Source organism: Bos indicus x Bos taurus, chromosome 23, assembly GCF_003369695.1.
Source record: "Bos indicus x Bos taurus breed Angus x Brahman F1 hybrid chromosome 23, Bos_hybrid_MaternalHap_v2.0, whole genome shotgun sequence".
NCBI lineage: Eukaryota > Metazoa > Chordata > Mammalia > Artiodactyla > Bovidae > Bos > Bos indicus x Bos taurus.
This window is the reverse complement of record NC_040098.1, coordinates 5,194,477-5,218,122: the sequence shown is the minus strand read 5'-3', so window position 1 is coordinate 5,218,122 and position 23,646 is coordinate 5,194,477. Positions and strand designations below refer to the sequence as shown.

The 23,646-nt window shown below is 38.6% G+C and overlaps 1 protein-coding gene across 2 annotated transcripts in view; it reads right to left on the bottom strand.

Moving 5' to 3' along the window:
* Positions 1-23,646, bottom strand: part of COL21A1 (collagen type XXI alpha 1 chain) — a 233,946-nt gene that overhangs the window by 111,969 nt on the left and 98,331 nt on the right. Inside the window, exons 4-10 of one of the 2 annotated variants that reach the window (XM_027524052.1) lie at positions 17,357-17,525; positions 16,701-16,917; positions 13,860-14,033; positions 12,711-12,788; positions 10,667-10,675; positions 10,288-10,371; positions 1,132-1,194 (exon numbers count right to left, since the gene is read on the bottom strand). In XM_027524052.1, coding sequence (XP_027379853.1) covers positions 1,132-1,194; positions 10,288-10,371; positions 10,667-10,675; positions 12,711-12,788; positions 13,860-14,033; positions 16,701-16,917; positions 17,357-17,525 — 794 coding nt within the window. Of the gene's footprint in view, positions 1-1,131; positions 1,195-10,287; positions 10,372-10,666; positions 10,676-12,710; positions 12,789-13,859; positions 14,034-16,700; positions 16,918-17,356; positions 17,526-23,646 lie in introns of those variants that run through there. The other variant, XM_027524053.1, reaches the window with a different exon arrangement.

Below are 23,646 nucleotides of genomic sequence, written 5' to 3'. Positions count from 1 at the left end.
TACACAATGGAGTATTACTCAGCCATTAAAAAGAATACATTTGAATCAGTTCTAATGAGGTGGATGAAACTGGAGCCTATTATACAGAGTGAAGTAAGCCAGAAAGAAAAACACCAATACAGTATACTAACGCATATATATGGAATTTAGAAAGATGGTAACAATAACCCTGTATGTGAGACAGCAAAAGAGACACTGATGTATAGAACAGTCTTTTGGACTCTGTGGGAGAGGGAGAGGGTGGGATGATTTGGGAGAATGGCATTGAAACATGTACATTATCATATGTGAAATGAATCACCAGTCCAGGTTTGATGCATGAGACAGGATGCTTGGGGCTGGTGCACTGGGATGACCCAGAGGGATGGTACGGGGAGGGAGGTGGGAGGGGGGTTCAGGATGGGGAACACGTGTACACCCATGGCTGATTCACGTCAATGTATGGCAAAACCAATACAATATTGTAAAGTAAAAAATAATAATTTAAAAAAATTTTAATAAATAAATAAAAGTAGTGAAGATGTATGCTCTTGTGAAGATACCTAGGTGACTCATACACTAGTTCTCTTGATCAAGCTAGCCCTAATGTTGCCCTCAGCTTGAAGAAACTTCAGTTTTTTTCTTCCCAACTCTACACTCCTGATCTCCTTTCTTATAGCATTTACTTTAGAAAACTGATCATCTAAATTCTTTCTCTGGTCCTTTGAGATGTAAATCTTTTAGAAAGCTTCTTGCCCATGTGACAGCCCAGGTCTTTCCCCAGGATCCAGGAGCCATCCCTCTGAAATGGAACCATTAAGAAAACAGAGGAGAGGAGCCTGACTTGGACAGCTGCTCAAAAGCAAACACAGATGGGCCAATCACTCGGAGGACACTCGCCAGACTCAGGAACAACTGCGTTTGCTCCATCTCTGGATCAGCCTCCTCTGAAAGGCCTCCAGCACTTTCCCCCCAGCTCACCCAGCACTCAGGAGCCCCCTTCCCTCTGGTTCAGCTGTGTGGAGTTGACTCTCCTCTATGACAACTGTCCTGAATAAAGTCTCCCCTGCCTGTTGAACTTGGCCCCGTGCAATAAGGTTACATTGACCCTAGAATCCCAGTACTGGAGATGACCAAGCTTTCTGTACTCACAGGCTTACCATCTTGACCAGGCCGTCCGGGGTAGCCAGGATTCCCAGGCTGTCCGGGGTCACCCTAGAGAGGAAAAAAAAAGCTCTCAGTCCAAAACAACCAACTCTACTGATTCAGTCAGAGCCCACCAGGGTTCAAAACCAATTCCATCACTTGCAGCTTTTTGTAAAACAAACAAACAAATGTAAAACTGGAAATCTCAAAATAGGGTTAGAAAAATGATATCATAGTTACTTTTCAAAGTAAAGCCTTTTTATTATGAAATATTTCAGGGATTTAATTCTGTGAACATTACAGGTATGGAGAAAGAAATGGCAACCCACTCCAGTATTCTTGCCTGGAGAATCCCAGGGACAGAGGAGCCTGTTGGACTGCTGTCTATGGGGTCACACAGAGTCAGACATGACTGACGCGACTTAGCAGCAGCAGCACATTACAGGTATAACAAGGGAAGTACTTTTCACTGATGTAAAATGTCAGTATCTATCGCAGGAAACATGTTTAGAATTCTGAACAAACCTGTGCAATGTCACAACAATTATGGCTTCAACAACTAATATTTCACTCAGAAATCTACAACTTTAATTCTATTCTAGACATTACACTACAGGAATCCATGACTTATGATATAACAATTCAATTTATAATTATTTTTAATATGATATCACTTGTAGGTTGAATCTAAAATATGACACTGAGGAACTTACCTACAGAAACAGACTCAAGGACAGAAATAGACTTGTGGTTGCCAAGGGGATAGAGAGGTGGGGGACGGATAGATTCAGAATTGGGGTTTAACAGAGGCAAACTATTATATACAGGATGGATACACAACAAGGTCCTACTGCATAGCACAGGGAACTATTAATATGTTCAATATCCTACAATAAACCATAATGGAAAAGACTATGAAAAAGCACGTGTGTGTGTGTGTGTGTGTGTATACATATATATATATATGCTTAACTGAATAAGTTTTCTGTATAGCAGTAATTAACACAACATTGTAAGTCAACTATACTTCAATAAAAATAATTTATATCCTAAAAAAAAGTTGTATTTTTTTTTAAAAGTCCATAGGCTATGTGATCTTCCATGTGGGAGTCAAGTTTAAAGCTGTACAACAATTGTTCCTTTCAATCTAGTCAGTGTGTCTCTGCCTATATTTATAATTTCATTTTAACACAATATTAAACTTCTACAACTTGAATATTTTCATCAAAATGAAAAGTGAAAGAAAAAGTGAAATTTGCTCTGTCATATCCAACTCTTTGTGACCCCCTGGACTACACAGTCCATGGAATTCTCCAGGCCAGAGCACTGGAGTGGGTAGCTGTTCCCTTCTCCAGGGGATCTTACCGACCCAAGGATCGAACCCAGGTCTCCCACAATGTAGGCAGATTCTTTACCAGCTGAGCCACCAGGGAAGCCCAACAGAGTGGGCTAGCCTATCCCTTCTCCAGTAGATCTTCCTAACCCAGGAATCAAACCAGTGTCTCCTGCATTGCAGGCAGACTCTTTACCAGCTGAGCTACAAGGGAAGCCCCATGAAAATGAAGCCTCATGAAAACCAGGCCCAAGCCAAACAACCTGTCCAGCTCCCAGCATCCTTGAATACATGTTACACCTAAAATAGAAACTCTATCCTCACAAACCAGAGACCTCCAAGGAACATTATTCTATACAGCCTGGCAACAAGCCCAGACACATTCTAAAAACTGTAGCATGCTGCCCAATGGCCAATACTGACCAATCAGATTGGAAAAGACCCTGATGCTGGGAAAGACTGAAGGCAGGAGGAGAAAGAGACGACAGAGGATGAGATGGTTGGATGGTATCACCGACGTGATGGACATGAGTTTGAGCAATTTCCAGGAGTTGGTGATGGACAGGGAAGCCTGGCATGCTGCAGTCCATAGGGTCACAAAGAGTCAGACACGATTGAGTGATTGAACTGAACTGAGCAGTCAGATGGTCACCATGTGTGAAAAACAATGAAAGCAACACTTTTTGTGAAGTGAGTGTGTTTTATAATTTAATTCTAAGAACTACCTCAAAAAATATTATCAGGGAATTCCCTGTGGTCCAGTGGTTAGGACTCTATCCACTGAGGGCACAGGTTTGATCCCTGGACAGGGAACTAAGATCCCACAAAACACAGGGTGTGTCTAAAAATAATAATAATGACAATATCATATTTGTGTATTACAGAATCCATGAGGGGCATCTTGTTGAAAAAGATCATGTCTCAGCCATCATTTATTGGTGAACTACACAGAGAGAGAACTGATTTCAATTCAGCAGGGCTTCACATCTACAGCAAGAAATTATTCACACGTACCCCAGTGATTATATGTTAACTAAAGGCCACTGCTAAGGGAACTTCCACAGAGCCAAGTGCTCTGGTCTGAAATTCGACTTCAGGCTACTGGCGAGGGCTGTTTGTTCCTGAAACATAACAGGAAAAATGGAAAGAACTGTGTGAACTCTATCAAGGAGACAGTGGAGAAGGGATGGGCTTTTCCTTATGCTTGCCCAAGAGGTTGACCACGTGGAAAGGCTGAGGAGAAGGGACATGCCGTTTTTAAAAGAGATAGAAAAGGAATAGCTGTAAACTCAGGGAGAAAAATAATGCAGGGACATGTAGTTTCTTGCTGAAGAGGCACAATCTGTAATTCTAATCCAAAGATAGCCAGTGTCAGCCGGGCATTAGAGAGCAGTGTTTCCATTCTCTAGGGTATCAGATGTTTTTTCTTCTTATTTTGAGAGGATCCACACTGATTTCTGGCCTCTCTGCCATCTTTCTTTAACCATGTTCAGATTGGCCTCACTATTTCTCACCAAATCCCATCTTTCTTTTCTTTTTCTCCTGGGAAGACTTTCTTCTTTTTGCATTTGAGTCCATATAACAAGGTTTCCAATCAATGTACCCTCCTCGTTACTGCATTTTCTCCTGATGTCCTTTTCTACTAAAATACTACAGCAGCTCCCTTGTCACTCAGTGATCACTTATTTATAATGAGAGTTTTCTCAAAATTATCCCTTGATTGGTCTTCATTCATCATTTGGATTGAGGCCCCTTAAAAACATGGTTAATGTTTTCCACTGTTTTAGGACAATGCTGAGTATCAAGGAGAATTTCAATAACTATTTGCTGATGGTGACTTCAGCCATGAAATTAAAAGACACTTGCTCCTTGGAAGAAAGTTATGACCAACCTAGACATCATATTAAAAAGCAGAGACATTACTTTTTCAACAAAGGTCTGTCTAGTCAAAGCTATGGTTTTTCCAGTAGTCATGTATGGATGAGAGAGTTAAACTATAAAGAAAGCTGAGCACTGAAGAATTGATGCTTTTGAGCTGTCATGTTGGAGAAGATTCTTGAGAGTCTCTTGGACTGCAAGGAGATCTAACCAGTCCATCCTAAAGGCGATCATTGGAAGGACTGATGCTGAAGATGAAACTCCAATATTTTGGCCACCTGATGTGAAGAACTGACTCATGGGAAAAGACCCTGATGCTGGGAAAGATTGAAGGCAGGAGGAGAAGGGGATGACAGAGGATGAGATGGTTGGATGGCATCACCGACTCAATGGACATGAGTTTGAGTAAACTCCAGGAGTTGGTGATGGACAGGGAGGCCTGGTGTGCTGCAATCCATGGGGTCTCAAAGAGTCGGACACGACTGAGCAACTGAACTGAACTGAACTGATTATTTCCAATCAGATCAAATCCGTTAATGACCTCTTTACTCGTACAGTATTAATTATCAGCAAAATCCACAACATCAAAAGGATCTGAGAAGGTTTAACTTCTATGATGATGAGGCTGAAATAAAACTTTGGCATGAGAAGAAACAGGAGTTGTGTTTTTAAGCTGCATAAAAGTACAAAACATACTTAACGATAATATTTTAAATGAATCAAAACTAAGTTTCCAAGGGAAAAATTCACCCACAAGATAAAACCCAATGTGACTTCTTAAGGCAACACAGGTCAATGGCCCCCAGAGGGAAAATAATCTCTTCTGCAGGTTCTATTATTTCTGGTAGGTTTTAGTGGTTATTTGAACTATTGCCCTATTGGTTTATTTGCAAAACCTCAGGTAGGTTTGTTATTGCTTCCAAAAAAACTAGAAGAATAAAGTAAAACCCTAACTGATTTTTGAAGAAAAGGCCAATTAGAATAAAAATTCAATTTTACTACTGTAGTAAAAGCTGACACCAACCTTTACTGATTGCTTACTACATGCTAAGTACTGCTCCACAAGATTTGCTGTTGTTGGGTTGCTAAGTCACGTCTGACTCTTTGAGGACCCCATTGACTGTAGCCCACCAGTCTCCTCTGTCCACGGAATTTTCCAGGTAAGAATACTGGAGTGGATTGCCATTTCCTTCTCCAGGGGATCTTTCAGACCTGGGGATTGAACCAGCATCTCGTATGTCCTCTGCATTGGCAAAAGGGTTCTTTATAGTTGAGCGACCAGGGAAGCCCCCTGTGAGATTTACCTGTATTCAATTTCTTAATCCTCATAAGAATCCCATGAAGCGGGTAATTTTACTGTTCCCACTTTATATATAAGAAAACTGAGGCCCAAGAAGGTTAGGTAACTTGTCCAAGGTCACGAGGCAGCAGTGGAGACGGGAACTCAGCTAACTGAACTTTAGACACCAAGCTCCTAAATGCCCCTCTCTCTGCCCACATCAAAATGCAAACTGATCAGAAACCAACCCAGGGAAGGCTAGCAACCTTAACGTGGAAACGATTTTCCAAATATATTAAATTAGACATATGACATATAATTACACAACTGTGACTAAATTCTCAATCTACTTTCTTGTACTTTAGTTGAAACATGTGCAATTTCAAAAAATAAGTATTCAGCTGAAAAGCAATTCTTACTTATGATGAATTGATTTTGTGCCATAGAATTTCTGAGTTGCTGCCAGGGATGGGAATATCATGGACTAAGTTGAAACATCCCTGCACATGGCCTTGCAAGTGTGCAAATACGAACAAAGTGAGAAACAATTGTGCTTGCAAAAGTAAGCTAATTCTTTTAAGTTATTCCTCTAAAACAAAGGTCGCTTAGGCCTGCATCCCGTGTTTTAAAGCTCTCTTCTCAAAACCCCTGTGCCTTGAGACTACCCACTGCCCTCCACAGAAGTATCTGACCTAAGACCAATTCCTTTGGTTTTCACCAAAACCAACCTCTTCTCTCCCTCAAAACTCAAATACTAATTCTCTTAAGCTAGAAGGAATCCACTTAGTTTGGGGAAATTAGCATAAATATGTGAACGCCCAGTGGTTCCTGAAATTTCCCAAAGGCTTTTGTATTTTAGCCTGAGGTTACCTTGATAACCCAAAGGAAACGCTACTCAGTAGAATTATCAGGGTAAAACAAAGGGCACCAATAAACTTGTAGAAAGAATGGTATTTCAGAGAAAATAAGTTATTAAGAAATTGCTTCTTCCTTAAAAAAAGTTGAAAAAAAATTGCTTTTTTTCCACATTTTCACTCTGTATGTGTGTGTGCTCAGTTGTGTCCGACTCTTTGGGAACCCACAGACGAGCCCACCAGGCTTCTTGTCCATGGAATTTTCCAGGCAAGAATCCTGGAGTAGGTTGCCATTTCCTTCTCTAGGATATCTTCCCGACTCAGTGATCGGATCCACTTCTCTTGCATCTCCTGCACTGACATGCAGATTCTAAAGATTAGACCAAATGTGGGGAGTTTGTCCCCACAAATGTCCCTTTAGCTACGAAGTGGAGGAAGAAGCTGCCATTGCATGGACAAGTCTTTTGGAAGGGATTTATTTTTAAACCGGAGATTGCCTGGATCTTTCATATAGAACAAATGCATTCCACATGGGTTAATTGGGGGACAGATGAATCTTACTTTTTCAATCATTTTATAATTCATTAAATAAAAAATATTACTATTAAGCACTACTCTAGACACTGAAATTCCAAAGGAGAACTGAACTAACCTTCACTGTGAGGTGCTTCCATATAAAAATCATTCCCAGAGCATCATTAATTTAGTCACTCCCTTTGCAGTAGGGAGACAGAATGAATAAGCCAGCCTCATTCAGGGACTTCTCTATGCTTAACAGATATATTTCTCTATGCTTAGTGAAGAGTCCAAGTATGGGCTGTGCTGTGCTTAGTTGCTCAGTCGTGTCTGACTCTGCCATCCCAATGACTTGCAGCCCACCAGGCTCCTCTGTCCATGGGGATTCTTCAGGCAAGAATACTGGAGTGGTTTGCCATGCCCTCCTCAAGGGAATACTCCCACCCCAGGGATCGAACCCAGATCTCCCACCCTGCAGGCAGATTCTTTACCATCTGAGCCACCAGGGAAGCCCAAGAATACTGGAGTGAATAGCCTATCCCTTCTCCAGAGGATCTTCCTGAACCAGGAATTAAACCGAGGTCTCCTACATTGCAGAAAGATTCTTTAGTAGATGAGCTACCAGGGAAGCCCAAGTATGGGCTATCATAGTTAAATTAACCTGGTTTTACAAAAGGGTTGTCATATTCATTGGAAGTTCAGAAAACTTGAAGCAGATGACTGACTTTATCTTAGAATCAGCATTTACTCACCCATCCACATGTGAATTTCTCCTCTTTCAGTTTCATGACTTAACTCTCAGCTCCCAGAACCCAATTTCTCACTATTGGGAAGACTAGATTCTCCTGTACAGATAAGTCTGCCTGATGGAAATCTGTAAAGTGTTCCAGAGAACATCTAACAAAAACGACCAATATATCTCAGCTGGATGTATAGTAAAATCGCTTCATCTGTTTTAGTTCTGATTCTGTTGGACTAATTAAAAACCTATCAATTTTCCAGGCCAGAAGTTCTCCAAGGGAAGAAAACCTCAGGGTGTTGCTATGGATTCTGTTTTTCACATACAGGTCCCTGATGTGAGTAAGGAACCACCTCCAGGGGAAAGAGCCCTAAAAAGATGGAAGAGTGTGTGTGTGTTCCTGTCCTCCTGCCAGCTTTTCTGAAGAAAATGGAAAGCAGATTAAGAAAGCACGCCAACTTGAAGATCAGTGGAAAACTGCAATTTCACTTAAAGTGGTAGGTGGCAAAGGGGTGAGATGATGACTAAGAGAGAACGAAAATGAGGAACACATGAAACTTGAAAATACTGAGAATCAGAGGCTTTCACAGATAAGACAAAGCGTGTGCTAAAAGTTTGCTGCAGGAACATACTTGCATAAAAACTGGTATCACTTCAAGATGCCTAATGGACCACTGATGAAGATCAGGATACATCAGGAGGCCCTGGGGGCCTGCCCCCAGAGTGGACAGCCCCTTAGAGGCCCCGGGGGCAACCTGAGCAGGCGGAAGGTCCTCTGGGCTTAGAGAGGTCAGTGTCATGGAACTCTGATTTCCACAAGGTATCTCTTGCAGATCAAATCATTTCAATGTAAAATATTCCAAGTTAAATAAAGTTGTATAAATATATTTCAAAAGATATATTGGTAGGTATATCATATAGGTATGGCTGGTAGGTAGGTCATACCATGCTGCCTTGCAAGGTAAATTGTTTGAGAAGCATACTGCAGGTATTTTTCCTTTGGGTCAAAACATCCTAAATAACATGGCTACTTTATCAGTAATTAATCTTCCTAAATGCAATCTAAAAATTGTTCACAATAACCGGTTATAAAGGACTGAAGTCAAATTCCAAGCCAAACAGGTTTATTTTGAATTTACCCTTTTATTTCTTAAATTGTGTTTCTTTCTTAATTTCAAGCGAGGTTTGAAGTGGGTCATAAACTATCACCTGAAAATGGATGGGGAAACACGCACAAAAGACCAGTATTCAATTCTCTCAGATAACCAATCTAAAATCTGAAATCTTTTAGTTGTGATGATTAAAACTTATCAAAAAATTCCATCTAAATGAATATTACAATTCATATTTAGCAAAATTTATTATGGTCACTTCAGGTAATAAATGATTAATACTCAAAACATTCTCTCTAGCTAAGAAGTCATACTTGTTTTCAAGTTAGACATTTTTATCTAGATGGTATTTTTAAATAATATTAAGTAAACAAGATTTGGTTTTCCTTGGTAGCTCAGTTAGTAAAGAATTTGCCTGCAATGCAAGAGACTGCAGTTCGATTCCTGGGTTAGGAAGATCCCCTGGAGAAGGGATAGGATACCCACTCCAGTATTCTTGCCTGGAGAATCCCATGGACAGAGGAGCCTGGTGGGCTATAGTGCATGCTGTCGCAAAGAGTCAGACACGACTGAGCAACAAAGCACAGCACAGCAACACAAACAAGACTTATCTACAGTGGACAAACCACTTAACTCTCAGTGTCTTGGGCTATGTCTAAGTGATGCCACAATCCGTATCAACCTACTTAAAAAATTCAGCCATTCATATTTAATAGATAGAAACAGATTCGGAATGTTATGTAAAAAGTAACTAGTTATAAAATAGTATGCACATCATACTTCCAATCATATACAAATGTGTACACAAATGAATATGTTTATACAAATATACAGAAAAAATACATATGCACACAAATAATATATATACAGATACACATGCAAATAAATATGTAAATGCAACTGAGAGATACGCATGTATGAAAATGACTAAAAGAATATACTTTCTAAAAATAATTATTGCATGATAAGTAAAAAAATAAATGAGTACATATGTACACCTTTGACTCTCTTTTTAGACCTGGACATCAAACACAACACTCAAACCAATTTTCAGGTTTTTATTTCATTTTTCTATCTGAAAATCATCTTGACAGATTAAGCATTTAGACATTTAAGAATTTAGAACATATCTTTCTTCATTTTCTACCTGGTTGTAAGGAAGTATCATTCTTGGGATACAGTAGCAGCATTAAGAAGAAAAAACACAAATGGACAAGCAAGCAAACAAAATAATATTCTCCCCCACTTTATTGTGGGATCAATTTAAGGTTCAAAGCCAATTACAGATTAGGATACACTTTTTTTAAAAAATCAATAAAACTCACCATTTAAACTCTTCTAAGATATTAGGCAGAATATTCACAACAGGCTCAATGGTGATTAGGAATTTCGTGCTTGCTCAGCTTTAGTTTGTCTGATTTAACAAATAAAGCAAGTTAGGTGTTACTCACCTTGGGCCCTTGTAGTCCTGGTTTTCCTGGAGGACAAATGCAGGGAGCTGCGGTTGAACCTACATCACTGGGACCGTTGAGGCACTAAAAGACAGAAAAGGAGACGTACCACACGGCAAGATGCAAACACACGTGTGCACACGCGTGTGTCTGTGTGTGTGTGAAATAGTGAAGACAACTTACATTCACTTTCCAATGATATCTAGCCCAATCCAATAAGAAATTCAGCATCACACAAACAAGCTATGAATACTAGATACACTCAAACCACATGGAAATGGATTCTATTTCTCTGACATACTTACAATTGATGGAAGGAAGCTAAACAGTCCCACCATGCAAATATTACCATAAGGAGAATAATAGTGTCCAGGCCTACCTCACCATTCTGAAAGAAAAACAACAACAAACATGTTTTTAAGACATGTTTTGAAGTAAATTTCTAAATTATCTTTCTAGTTTACAGATATTTCTTTGTCTAGAGTAGAGATAAATGAAGTATCAAAACCAGCAAGAGCTAAAACATTTGATTTAACATTTAGCAACTATCCTAAAAAATTACCTATATATGTTATTCTTACATTTATAATAGGATGAAGAAAGGAAATTAGCAACGATGAGAGTGTGCTTGGTAAAACAGCCTCACAGGAATAAAATTACCTCAAGGTGGGGCTTTTATGCTCTCTTAAACTTTCTGGAAATCACTTAGTGAAATGAAAGTCATTCAGTTGTGTCCTATTCTTTGCAACTCCATGGATTGTCATCCACCAGGCTCTTCTGTCCATGGAATTCTCCAGAGAGACATAAGAGACTCGGATTCAGTCCCTGGGTCAGAGAGATCCCCCGGAGGAGGGCAGGGCAACTCATTCCAGTATTCTTGCCTGGACAGTCCCATGGACAGAGGAGCCTAGCGGGCTACAGTCCTCAGCATTGCAAAGAGTTGGACACAACTGAAGTGACTTAGCACCCTGGAAATCACGTGAGAACCAGAGAAAAAGACAAAACACATCTCAGCAAGTCACAAACTACATGCATTCAATTTTATGCAATTTACTTTAGGAAAGCTTCTTGCTAAACAATCTATTTCTTACTGAATAATGCACGATTTAAAATGGGTTAGTAGTCTTTCCAAATAACAAGTTCAATCAGAAAATGAGAAGATGGGAATAAAGATGAAAAAGGGTATAAACAAACCTGAAGAAGTCACACATGAAAGTGAGGAAGGAGCCATTAAAACACAGAAGGTGGATATGAGAACTCAGAATCTACAGTCTCAAGCTATGCTTCTATTATGGGAGGCAGGGGGTGGAGTGGCCATGGTCATGGCAAATGTCAGTGGAGAAATACAACAAATCAAGTATGCACAATGGACTCTCAAAATGCAATAACTGTTTAATGGTTTTAGGAGAAATTTATATTCTAAGTTATAAGCATCTAAAATAAACATCATAGTGTTTAAATGAAAGAAATTTATATTCCAAGTTATAAGTATATATAAAACAAAAGTTACAATGTTTAAACAGTTAAAGTAGAAAAACTCAGAAGAAATCATTTCTAGAAGTTTCCATTGTTGATTTTTATTATAGATCCCTTAAATGCACTGCTCTGCGCTTTCAAATTTTCAGAAGATGTGAACCCATAAGTTATTCACTTTAATAGGGAAAAGGAAGATGATGACAACAAGACTATAACAAGGAAAAGAACCATGTAGGGCTCATATGTCACTGAGAATTCACATTGTCAAAAAGTTTTACATTCTACCATATCTGCATTACCAACAACATACCATTTTTTTGCCCAGAGAAAAATCAATTTCACACACTCACACATGCATATGATCAGACTCTAACGTTTTAGTTTATAATCTTTTTCTTCCTAATGCATTAACATCTCTAAATGAATAGAAAGTTGCTTATATCCTAGAAATATAAGAAAATCTTACCTAACAACAATAAGAAGAAAACTTTATATTCGTTATGGTTTGAGAAAACATGCTAACGAACAGGAAAATGAATCATTTTCTACTCTTCAGAATCGTGCCACATAAAGTATTTCACTCACACAATCGATGAAGTTTAAAAATGTGGTTTACTCACTGGACTTTCAGACAACAAATTCTATGTTTTTCTAGAGCAGGTCCAACCCTGCTTCATTCAAGAAGTGGAACAACAATGACCCCCAAGATGATGAAAAAACATTCCCTGTGCTCTTCCATTTACACTTGTACATTAATACATAATAACAGTATTTCAATTATGAACCTCAAAATATGTTTTAATCAATATCATTTTATTTGCACTGAAAATGAAGAAACAGATTAACTCTGTAAGTTAAATTCAAGCTCACATGCCATCTGCATTCTATTTATTGCTTTGAAAGTACTGAAGCAACACCCGGTGGAAAAAATAATCCATCCTACTCACAAATCCAGGTATTTCACACGCTGTCTCCCGGTTGTTCTGCTCTGGGTCACAGTAGATTCGTAGCTTTTGGACTTCAAACTGAAAACACAAAACCAGCCAAGTTAAAGTTGAAGCCCAAACAAACGGCTTTATAAAAAGCAACTCAGATACAAAGAAGCAGTCACTGTAGTCAGCAATAATGTGACACAGACCAAAGCACTTATCTTTGATAACGATAAAATACAATAAATAATAAAAACACAAAATTTGAATTTTTGACATATAGCATAAAGATGTGATGCAATGTAACTTCCAAGGAAAACTTTCGTAGCACCAAACACAAATCTCTGGTTTCCTTGGGAAACCCCAGTGGTACTTATGTAGCATCCTTGTATTAAGAGCTCCTCTAGAAAGCATTTCCTGGGCCACTGAAAAGCTTCCCCAGGCTTTCTGTGTTCACCCCACATCTCTCCACAGCCCTGATTGCACAGAGGAGGCTCAAGAAACCATCTTTGGTTTCCAAGATTTAGTTGTTGGCACAGAGAGCTGTGTGATGAGTAAACCCAGCACCTATTACTATTTAAATATTTACTACAATTTGACATTAATACACAGAGACCATAATCATACATCTGAATATGACACCATCTTCTCTTAATAGAAACAGGGTGAGAAAAACATACCTTTTCAAATAAAGGATTTTTCAAGACAGGGCTTGAAATACACACCTCTCAACCCATAATAGATATGCTAGTTTAAAAGAATGCCAAACAGTCACGGATTTGCTTATGAAAATCCTGACACACATTAATCTAATTTTATCCTCACAGCTGCAAAGAAATTTTTATAACTGCCACTCACAACTTTAATCATATTATCTTTTCCAAATTCATGATACAATCTATGTTTCTCCTGGGAAATATGAAATTAATGTTTCATAAAAACATAGAATTCTACCATGCACTCAGGAGAACATATTTCTAAGAATTATTTTATTAAGTCTGATTTTTCATTTTCATACATACACACAAACATACAATTTCACTAATGAACTGACCACTTTTTGATTAAGTCCCTTAAAGGAATTAAGTTAAATACAATTAAATGTGATAAATACTATCACTAAAGCTCCATTTTATAGGATGCAAAAAGCAAATCATTTTTACTCACTTGGACAGTTTCTTCTTTCCCAGAGTACTTTCCAATTTGGGTTTGCCCACTGATGAAGATCCCTAACACTGGATGTAATGGCTTGTTTTCAATTTGTTGATCATCAATATACAGAGTTACATCTTGTTCCGTTACTAAAAGACGAATCTGATGCCAGCCTTCATCAAATAATATCTATAGGAAGGGAATACAGGAGATTCATAAAGAGAATTCCTAACAAACTTGTATTTTCTTTGTCTCTATTTTTTAGTCATCAACCATAAATCAGTACCACACAGATTGGCTGTATCATATTCTAACTCACCCTGACCCGAGCTGGGTCCCAAAGGCCAATACCCACCAATCACTTTATTAATCCCTACATGAGTTTCCGTCGCACATTCCGAAGTATCTGGGCCAAAGTATTTGTGGAAACAACTCCCTCAAGGTCACAGATAAGTTCCTAAAGTCCAATTCAAGTAGGACTCTCATCCTACGTACTTCATGGCATCTGTGTATCATGTAACTAGTCTGTCCTCTTGGACAGTCTCCCCCAAACCTTCTTCTCCTGATCTCCATGAAATGATATTAATAATATCCTCAGTTTTTAAACCACAGCAAGCACCCTTACCTCCTTCTCCTTACCTCAGTTGCCATACCAGGTAGATGCAAAGTTCCAGCCAGGATGTGTTTAAGCACAACTCAGATTCACTTCTCCATTGCCCTTCTCATTGTCATAATTTAGGCTCACAGGTATCTTGCTTTGTTTGAATAATTTTCAAACACATCTCAATCCCTGTTCCTTCCCTCTCCAAGCCAACCTTCTTCCCTCTGCTAGAAGTAGTCTCATGCCCCATCTTAATCATTTCTGTATTCCTAGGACCAAGCCCAATTCCAGGAAAGAGTCAAAGGTATTCTTTATGAAAGAAGAGAAAGGAGCAGAGGAGAGAGCTGCTTAGATCCTGACAGGACAGTGATCAAAACTTTTTGATGGAATTCCATCACTGACTGAACGAAATGTAAAGCCGTGTGTACAGTTCCCAGGTCTATGTTTACATATATGATACAAGTTTGAACTTATACCTGGCTCGCTTTTTGTGTGCATGAGTATCTTATACTCGAAACACAGGGGGCACCACATTCTATGCTCTAAATGAAAACTCTGCACTTTACTACACGTGACTCCTTAGTAATGAACCAAGATTTCCGTGTCCTCTCTCTCCATCAAAATCCTATACATCCTTCAAACCCCATTCCAGAAACCAACTCATTTATGAAGACTTGCCCACATTTTGTATTGAAATCCACTTTTTCTTCCACATTCCAATAACATTTTTCATCTCTATGAGATACTAGAAGCACTGAATATCACATTAAAAATAAGTTCGTTTAGGTGAGAAACATGCCATATTCATTTGTCACTTCTTACAGAAATCAGCACATCGTCTTTAATGAAAATGGCAGACAACAATGTTTTAAATTTATTCTTCTCACCAAATGAAGAAATTGCAAAAATGCATAGTTCCATGTACAGCCTTGTATATTTCATAAGTGATATAACATACTATTAGACTTTTATAATAATAATCAAAATGTAATTGCTTTTATCATGATATCTGTATTCTGAACACATTTGACTTGGAAAATACACTTTTAGTTTATATATTTTATTAAATATATGTTTCTTCAGGGGATATAAACTGTCCTGCTAATAAATGCAAATTCTATATCATTATCTACCTGTATTTAATGTTCTGATAAATGTGACTTTACCTCAATATCCTGTAGGACATGACAGTATAAAGCAGACCAACATGGACTTTGAAACTGACCAGACCTAAATTAAATTCCTGATGTCACAACTTAACTAGAACTTAATATCCTTGAACATTTTTTTTTCTGTAAAATAAGAGCAACAGCACCTTCCTTGGGTGGTTATTATAATTAAATATTCCTGGCACTTAGAAACAAGCACTGAAAATATGATTTTCCCCACCCCATAATCTCACATGAATTAAGACAGATTTTCACTAAAATTGAGTTGCCATATGATCCACTCCTGGTTATATATCCAGACAATATACTATACTTCAGACAAAACTATACTTCAAAAAGATACATGCATCCCTATGTTCATAGCAGCACTATTTACAATAGCCAACACACAGAAACAACTTAAATGTCCATCAACAGATGAATACACAAAGAAGATGTTATATATGTATATGTATGTTTTATATATATAATAGAATGCTACTCAGCCATAAAAAGAATGAAGTAATGCCATTTGCAGCAACTTGGGTGAGATGATCATACTAACTGAAGCAAGCCAGAAAGAGAAAGACAAACACAGTGTGATATCACTGATATCTGGAATTTAAAATAGGACACAGATGAACTGATTTAAGAAACAAACAGACTCACAGACATAGAGGACAAAACTGCGGCTGGCAAGAAGGAGGGGGTGGGGGTGGAGCATGAATCTGGGATTAGTAGATGCAGACTGTTACATATGCAATGGATAAATGACAAGGTCCTTCCCACTGTACAGCAGAGAGTATTATATTCAATATCCGGTGAGAAACCATAATGGACAAGAATATGAAAAAGAATAACATATGTATAAGTGAACCATTCTGCCGTACACCAGAAATTAACACAACACTGCGAATCATAATTCAACACTCCAATAATTGAAAAAATACTAATTTTCTTCCTTTGCTGCTTTTATTCAGTAAGCAAAATTACATTATGAAATCAATATCTTTTCAGTCATGTTAAATTACGGCTCTCCTCTCCCAAAACACGCCAGCTTGATGCCAATTCCCCATGAATACCACAATCATACCCAGGCATCTTTACCTTAACTCGAGGGTCAGAAAAGGTGACCACTTGTGAGCCATTAATGATGCTGGTTGTTGTAAATAATAATGTTTTATCCACTCCGTTTAAGGTAACTGCTATTTGTGGCCTTCCATCAATGGTTAAAATTCTCCATAAATCCCACATTTTCTTGACCTTAAATCTCTGAGTGGAGACAAATACGTATGATGGAGGAAGACCTTCTGGGAAAACATTGCTGGAAACAGAAGACTGTGTATAAGCTTAAAGAATTCTCAACATGTCTGCAGATTTATCAAGAAAAAACTGTATCAACATACAACATTATGGGGGGATGGGAGAGAGGTTCAAAAGGGAGGGGATATCTGTATGCATATAGCTGATTCACTTTATTGTACAGCAGAAACTAGCATACTGTAAAGCAATTATGCTTCCCTGGTGACTCAGACGGTAAAGAATCTGCCTGAAGTGAGGTAGACCTGGGTTCGATCCCTGGGTAGGGAAGATGCCCTGGAGAAGGAATGGCAATCCACCCCAGTATTCTTACCTGAAGAATACCATGGACAGAGGAGACTGGTGGGCTACAGTTCACAGGGTCACAAAGAATTGGACACAACTGAGTAACTAACACACACAAAAATAATAAAATAAAATAGAAAAATACATATAACATTTACCTTGTGAATTCTGATAAATCAACTTTTGATGTTATTTCATATCCTTTAATCTTTGTTGGTAAAAGCTGAACTCTCTTCTTAGCCTTTTTCTTTATACCCAAGCCTAAAAGAATATCAAACCCCTTCTCATCACGTGCTGCCACGGGAATTCGTGTTGGACAGACAGATTCTATGAAGGAAAAGGCGTAAAAGTGGATTAATCATGGGTTACTTCAACAAAAAAGAAAATTAAGGGAGGAATAAAGAACATAGAATTCTAAAATCTCTATATGCACACAAATGTATATCAATGTATTTCTGAGAAACGTTTTTGTTTTGTTTTCAGGGTGTTTTTGTTACTTGACAATGGAGTCCTGTCTTCTTTCTCCCTAAAAGGGGATGAAATGTAAGACGAATATTTGTTCATGAACTGTTTCAAGGGCAACACTGCTGAAGTTTACACTTCACTATTGTGACTAAGAAGCAACGGAACACCTGGCCTGCCATAGAGGCAGGCTGGAGCAGGGTTTCTGCTTCTCATCCAGGATTGTCCGGGAGTCACACACCCTTGGATACTGCCCTTGAACTTCTTGGATCCGGGAGATGAACTCTGATTGCTTTCTTGCTTTCCCAGCATTTGAGAGGTAAGAAAAAACATGTGTGTTGCTCCTTATACTCTTTCCAGTTCTAGCAGTTTATAATCTTACAGTTCAAATGTCGTTGGTTCTTTCACTCTGGAAAAAACTTAACTGTGGGTCTTTTCTGTTCATGGAAATTCTTCAAATGGGCCTATTATCTCATCTATGATTAATCAGATTATATATTCTATTAATCACATTCATAAATGAATAAAGACTTTTTCCTTAAGAAGAGTCATTAAGGTTTGCATTATACAATCATCTATATAAATTATAAAAATGTGATGTGCTTTTCAATTATCTGGGAAACTAGTGTCTCAAATTATGTGGAAAATTCTGTACAGTTGAAATGCTATTAAGCTGTTATACTGTAGGAATGTTGCAATATTTTCAGATTCTTCCAAGGCCATCATATAATATACACACTGAGCCTGACTGCTTATATTTTATAGAGCAGCTAACAGAATATAAATAGAAGAACCTCCACAAAATGTGCTTTAAGATAATCATTCTCCTGAAAAGCATTAAAGAGAGGGAACAGTATCATGTTTATCCTAGAATAAAAAGTAATGAGATGGATTTTATTAGGTCAATAATACTGTCATACCGTGTAGCATAGAATACTGAAATTAATTAAAGCTTTGTTATAAATAAAATTAGATGTATTCCTGAGAAGATATGGATATTTGCCTCTTCAGGTCTGAGGATGCTGAGTTGTTTTTTAGCTTGCTTGTTTGTTTCTTCTTTGTTTTTGCTTTGTTTGGCTGCAGTTGTCTGTTTATTTGTTTTGGCCCCACAGCGCAGCATGCGGGATCTTAGTTCCTGACCAGGGATCAAACTTACGCTCTGGCAGAAGTTCGGTGTCTTAACTACTAGACAGCCAGGGAAGTCCTGGGTTTTTGCTATTTCAGTAGCTTTATTGAGGTAAATTGAGATACAATAAATCAAACATAAAGTTTACAATCTGATTAGTTTTGACACATGTGTATACCTGTGAAGCCATCTCCACCGACAAAGCAACGAACATGTGCATCAGCCTCAAAAGTTTCCCTACGTTCCCTGCAATCTGTTCCTGACACCATTCACTATCCCGATCCCATCCGCATTCTCAGGCACCACTGATACATCTTCTGTCACTACAAATAAGTTTGAATTTCATATAATTCTATAGCGACAGAAGCGTATTGGAAGTCCTCTTTCTTGTCTGGCTTCTTTCATGCAGCTTGATTATTTTAGATCCACTCTGGCTGCTGTTTCAGTAGTTCATTCTTTTGGATGCTGATTACTGTCCATTGTATGGATATATCACAATTATCTACACGCTTGCTGATGGACAATATTGGAAATATTGGAAATAATATTAAGTTTTGATATAAAGAGTTAGATGTATCCCTGGGAAGGGAAGGGTATTTTCCTCTCAGATCAGAGGTTGCTGAGTTTTGAAAGACCTAATCAGTCACATCCTTCTTCCTCTAGGAAGCTTAGTGCTAACTGATGAGAAGATACAGAAACTCTGCAAGCAGAAGGTGCTGGTTAGGGGTGTGAACCACTGAGTCTGATGAGACAGTGAACTGTAATTAACCACCCCTGCCTGGCAGCCCAGCAGGACTGATTCATTCCCCAGCCACCTGAGAAACAGGACTTGCCCCTAAGCTCACATAGGATCCACAGAGAAAATGGAGCTCCAGCTTCACAAACCTGTCCATCCAAAAAGAAAAAGCTAAAGGGACTTTGCCAACATGACCATCTACTTTTCTCAGATGCCCTTATCTGAAGACGCATTTTCTCATGAGTGGTAAGGAGTCAAAGAAAGTGGAGAAAGGTCAATCTATATACTCATTGCAGCACTGCTTTTAATTTGAAAGAATGAGAACTCACCAAAAACCTTTACCTGTACCCAGACAAAAGCCAACTCAAGTGAACTTTGAGCAGAGAAGTGACAAATTTGACTTCACTATCAAACCATCTTTACATTTTTAAATAATCCATGTTCTGACAAATATTAATCTTTTACTACATTACTGAATTAATTTGTCTTTTAACCTCTACTTAAAACTGAGATTTCTTATCATTTAAAAACTCATTTTAATGTAAAATCAAAAACAACTTATCAAAAGAAGAGCTAGTCTACCTGAAGCTCCTCCATATGAAAACACAAGAAGCAGGGAATAAATGTGGTAGTAATGCTGAATGTTCAGTTCAGTTCAGTCACTCAGTCGTGTCCAACTCTTTGTGACCCCGTAAACTGCAGCACGCCAGGCCTCCCTGTCCATCACCAACTCCCAGAGTTCACTCAGACTCATGTCCATCAAGTCAGTGATGCCATCCAACCATCTCATCCTCTGTCGTCCCCTTCTCCTCCTGCCCCCAATCCCTCCAAACATCAGAGTCTTTTCCAATGAGTCAACTCTTCGCATGACGTGGCCAAAGTACTGGAGTTTCAGCTTTAGCATCAGTCCTTCCAATGCACACCCAGGACTGATCTCCTTTAGAATGGACTGGTTGGATCTCCTTGCAGTCCAAGGGACTCTCAAGAGTCTTCTCCAACACCACAGTTCAAAAGCATCAATTCCTCGGCACTCAGCTTTCTTCACAGTCCAACTCTCACATCCAAACATGACCACTGGAAAAACCATAACCTTAACTACAGGGACCTTTGTTGGCAAAGTAATGTCTCTGCTTTTGAATATGCTATCTAGGTTGGTCATAACTTTCTTTCTAAGGAGTAAATGTCTTTTAATTTCATGGCCACAATCACCATCTGCAGTGATTTTGGAGCCCAAAAAAATAAAGTCTACCACTGTTTCCACTGTTTCCCCATCTATTTCCCATGAAGGGAAGGGACCAGATGCCATGATCTTAGCTTTCTGAACATTGAGCTTTAAGCCAACTTTTTCACTCTCCACTTTCACTTTCATCAAGAGGCTTTTTAGTTCCTCTTCACTCTCTGCAATAAGGGTGGTGTTATCTGCATATCTGAGGTTATTGAGATTTCCCCCAGCAATCTTGACTCCAGCTTGTGTTTCTTCCAGCCCAGCATTTCTCATGATGTACTCTACATGTAAGTTAAATAAGCAGGGTGACAATATACAGCCTTGACGTACTCCTTTTCCTATTTGGAAGCATTCTGTTGTTCCATGCCCAGATCTAACTGTTGCTTCCTGACCTGCATATAGGTTTCTCAAGAGGCAGATCAGGTGGTCTGGTATTCCCATCTCTTTCAGAATTTTCCACAGTTTATTGTGATCCACACAGTCAAAGGCTTTGGCATAATCAATAAAGCAGAAATAGATGTTTTTCTGGAACTCTCTTGTTTTTTACATGATCCAGTGGATGTTGGCAATTGGATCTCTGGTTCCTCTGCCTTTTCTAAAACCAGCTTGAACATCTGGAAGTTCACAGTTCACGTATTGCTGAAGCCTGGCTTGGAGAATTTTGAGCATTACTTTAGGCTGTGTTATATAACTCAAATCATAAATCAATAAATTAAATTCTTCCTCTTACTATGATGCAAGATTTGTTCCTGGCAGGGGGCAGGGTAATACAGAACAACATGAAGCCTCATTTCAAATGCATTTGATTTAAAACTGCAAAAGAAAGAACTTTATTTGAAACGAAAATATGTTAAACATTATATCATAAGAATATTCAGATTTGAATTGCTCTTTTGATTTGTTTTACCAAAGAGAAGTTATAAGATATTAGACAAAGAGCTCCAACTGAAGATCAGAATCTGAGGTTTAGACCAAAGCCTTCCTCTTAACCTCTCATGAGCCTCCGGCCTCTCATCTGTGAAGAGAGAATAATGCTCTCCTTCACAGGGCTTGTCTGATGATCAGATGCATTGATGTATGTGGAAATGCTTCATAACTTCAAAATAGCATGCAAGTGTGGGGAATAAAGCAAGTACTGTGCTCATCCTTTTTCTATAATCAAATCTTTTGCACTGTGTTCTGTTAATAATCTCCAGGATTGTACAGAAAACAGTGTGGCCCAGTGCATGAAATCAAAAGTGTATATCAGTAATCACAATATAGCCATGGCTTCATTAATATCCAGCACATCTCATTAGTGATCATGCATGCTCAGTCGTATACAGCTCTTTGCAACCATACAGACTGAAGCCCGCCAGGCTCCTCTGTCCATGGGATTTTCCAGCAAGAACACTGCAGTGGGTTGCCATGCCCTCCTCCAGGGGATCTTCCCAACCCAGGGATCTAACCCGTGTCTACTATGCTCCTGCATTGCAGGCAGATTGTTTACCACTTGATCTATCAGAGAAGCCCTCTCATTAGGGAAAATGTATTTAAATAATTACATTTTATTTTTCTTTCAGCTTTCAATTTTTTAATTGTAAAGTGAACGTAAAATTTATCATTTTGACTATTTTTAAGTGTAAATTCACTACCATTAAGTATATTCAAATGTTGTATAACCAACACCCCTATTCAGGGAACCAGAAAAGAAAACAAGGAAAAACCACTAAAGCAGAAGAGCTTCAGTTTTCAGAAATACAAACTTTGTACCCATTGGACAATAACTCCTCATGGTTTCTCTCTTCTCAGCCCCTGGTACCCTCATATTTTCTTGAAGGAATAATCTTTCTTCCCTATTTGCTCACCTACAAGAACAATAAAATATCCTCATACACAGGAACTGAAAAGTAAAATGTAGCTAAAATGCTCAAATACAGTTGGTACGTTTGCATACACTGGCTATGGGAGACAGGTAAAAGGAAGTTTCTGTACATAAAAAGCTGCTTTCATTGCCAACCAACAATTGTTCCAAAATCTGCCAGGGAAATAAAGGTAAATAACTAACTCCTCTATAGTGTCCTAAAAAGATGTATGTATAAGCATACAACCAATTTCTACTGGAAACTGGGAATAAAAATTGGAACTTGGAAGTTATTTTAAGGACCAAGAAAATCAAATGCTAACAGAGTCAGTCAGAGGATAATATCCATAACAGCTAAGTTGAACAATCTAGATAAAGCAAGTTAGTTTGAAGAAGTACATTTAGGAGCAAGGACAAAAAAAGAAAAAGAACTCAAGATCTAAGTTTGCAAGTGCAGGAAACTAAACAGTTGTAATTTTAGCCCAATATGTTCAGAGAGTATTCAGGAAAGGAATGCTTTCTGGAGCAAGCATAGATCACTCCAGCTTATTTTAAACACTAGGGTGCAGTGATAATTGCTTCCTGTTAAATCTAAGGGCTAAGTAATATAAGTGATTCAGTCTCATCAGGGTCATAAAAACATGCTCTATTTAAAATCCTACCATAGTCAGGGACAGAAAAACTGTCCATCTTTTGAGTCTGGCCAGGACAATTAGATATGTCCAGCTACTCCTTTCTGTGTGTGCATGTCTGACTCTTGGTGACCCCATGGACTATAGCCTGCCAGACTCCTCTGTCCATTTGATTTTCCTGGCAAAAATAGCAGAAGGGGTTGCCATTTCCTCCTTCGGGGTATCTTCTCAACCCAAGGATCAAACCTGTGTCTCCTGCATCTCCTGCATCAGCAGACATATTCTCTACTGCTGAGCCACAGGACTGGAAAGGTCAGTTTTCATTCCAATCCCAAAGAAAAGCAAAGCCAAAGGATACTCAAACTACTGTACAATTGCACTCATCTCACATGCTAGCAAAGTAATGCTCAAAAATTCTCCAACC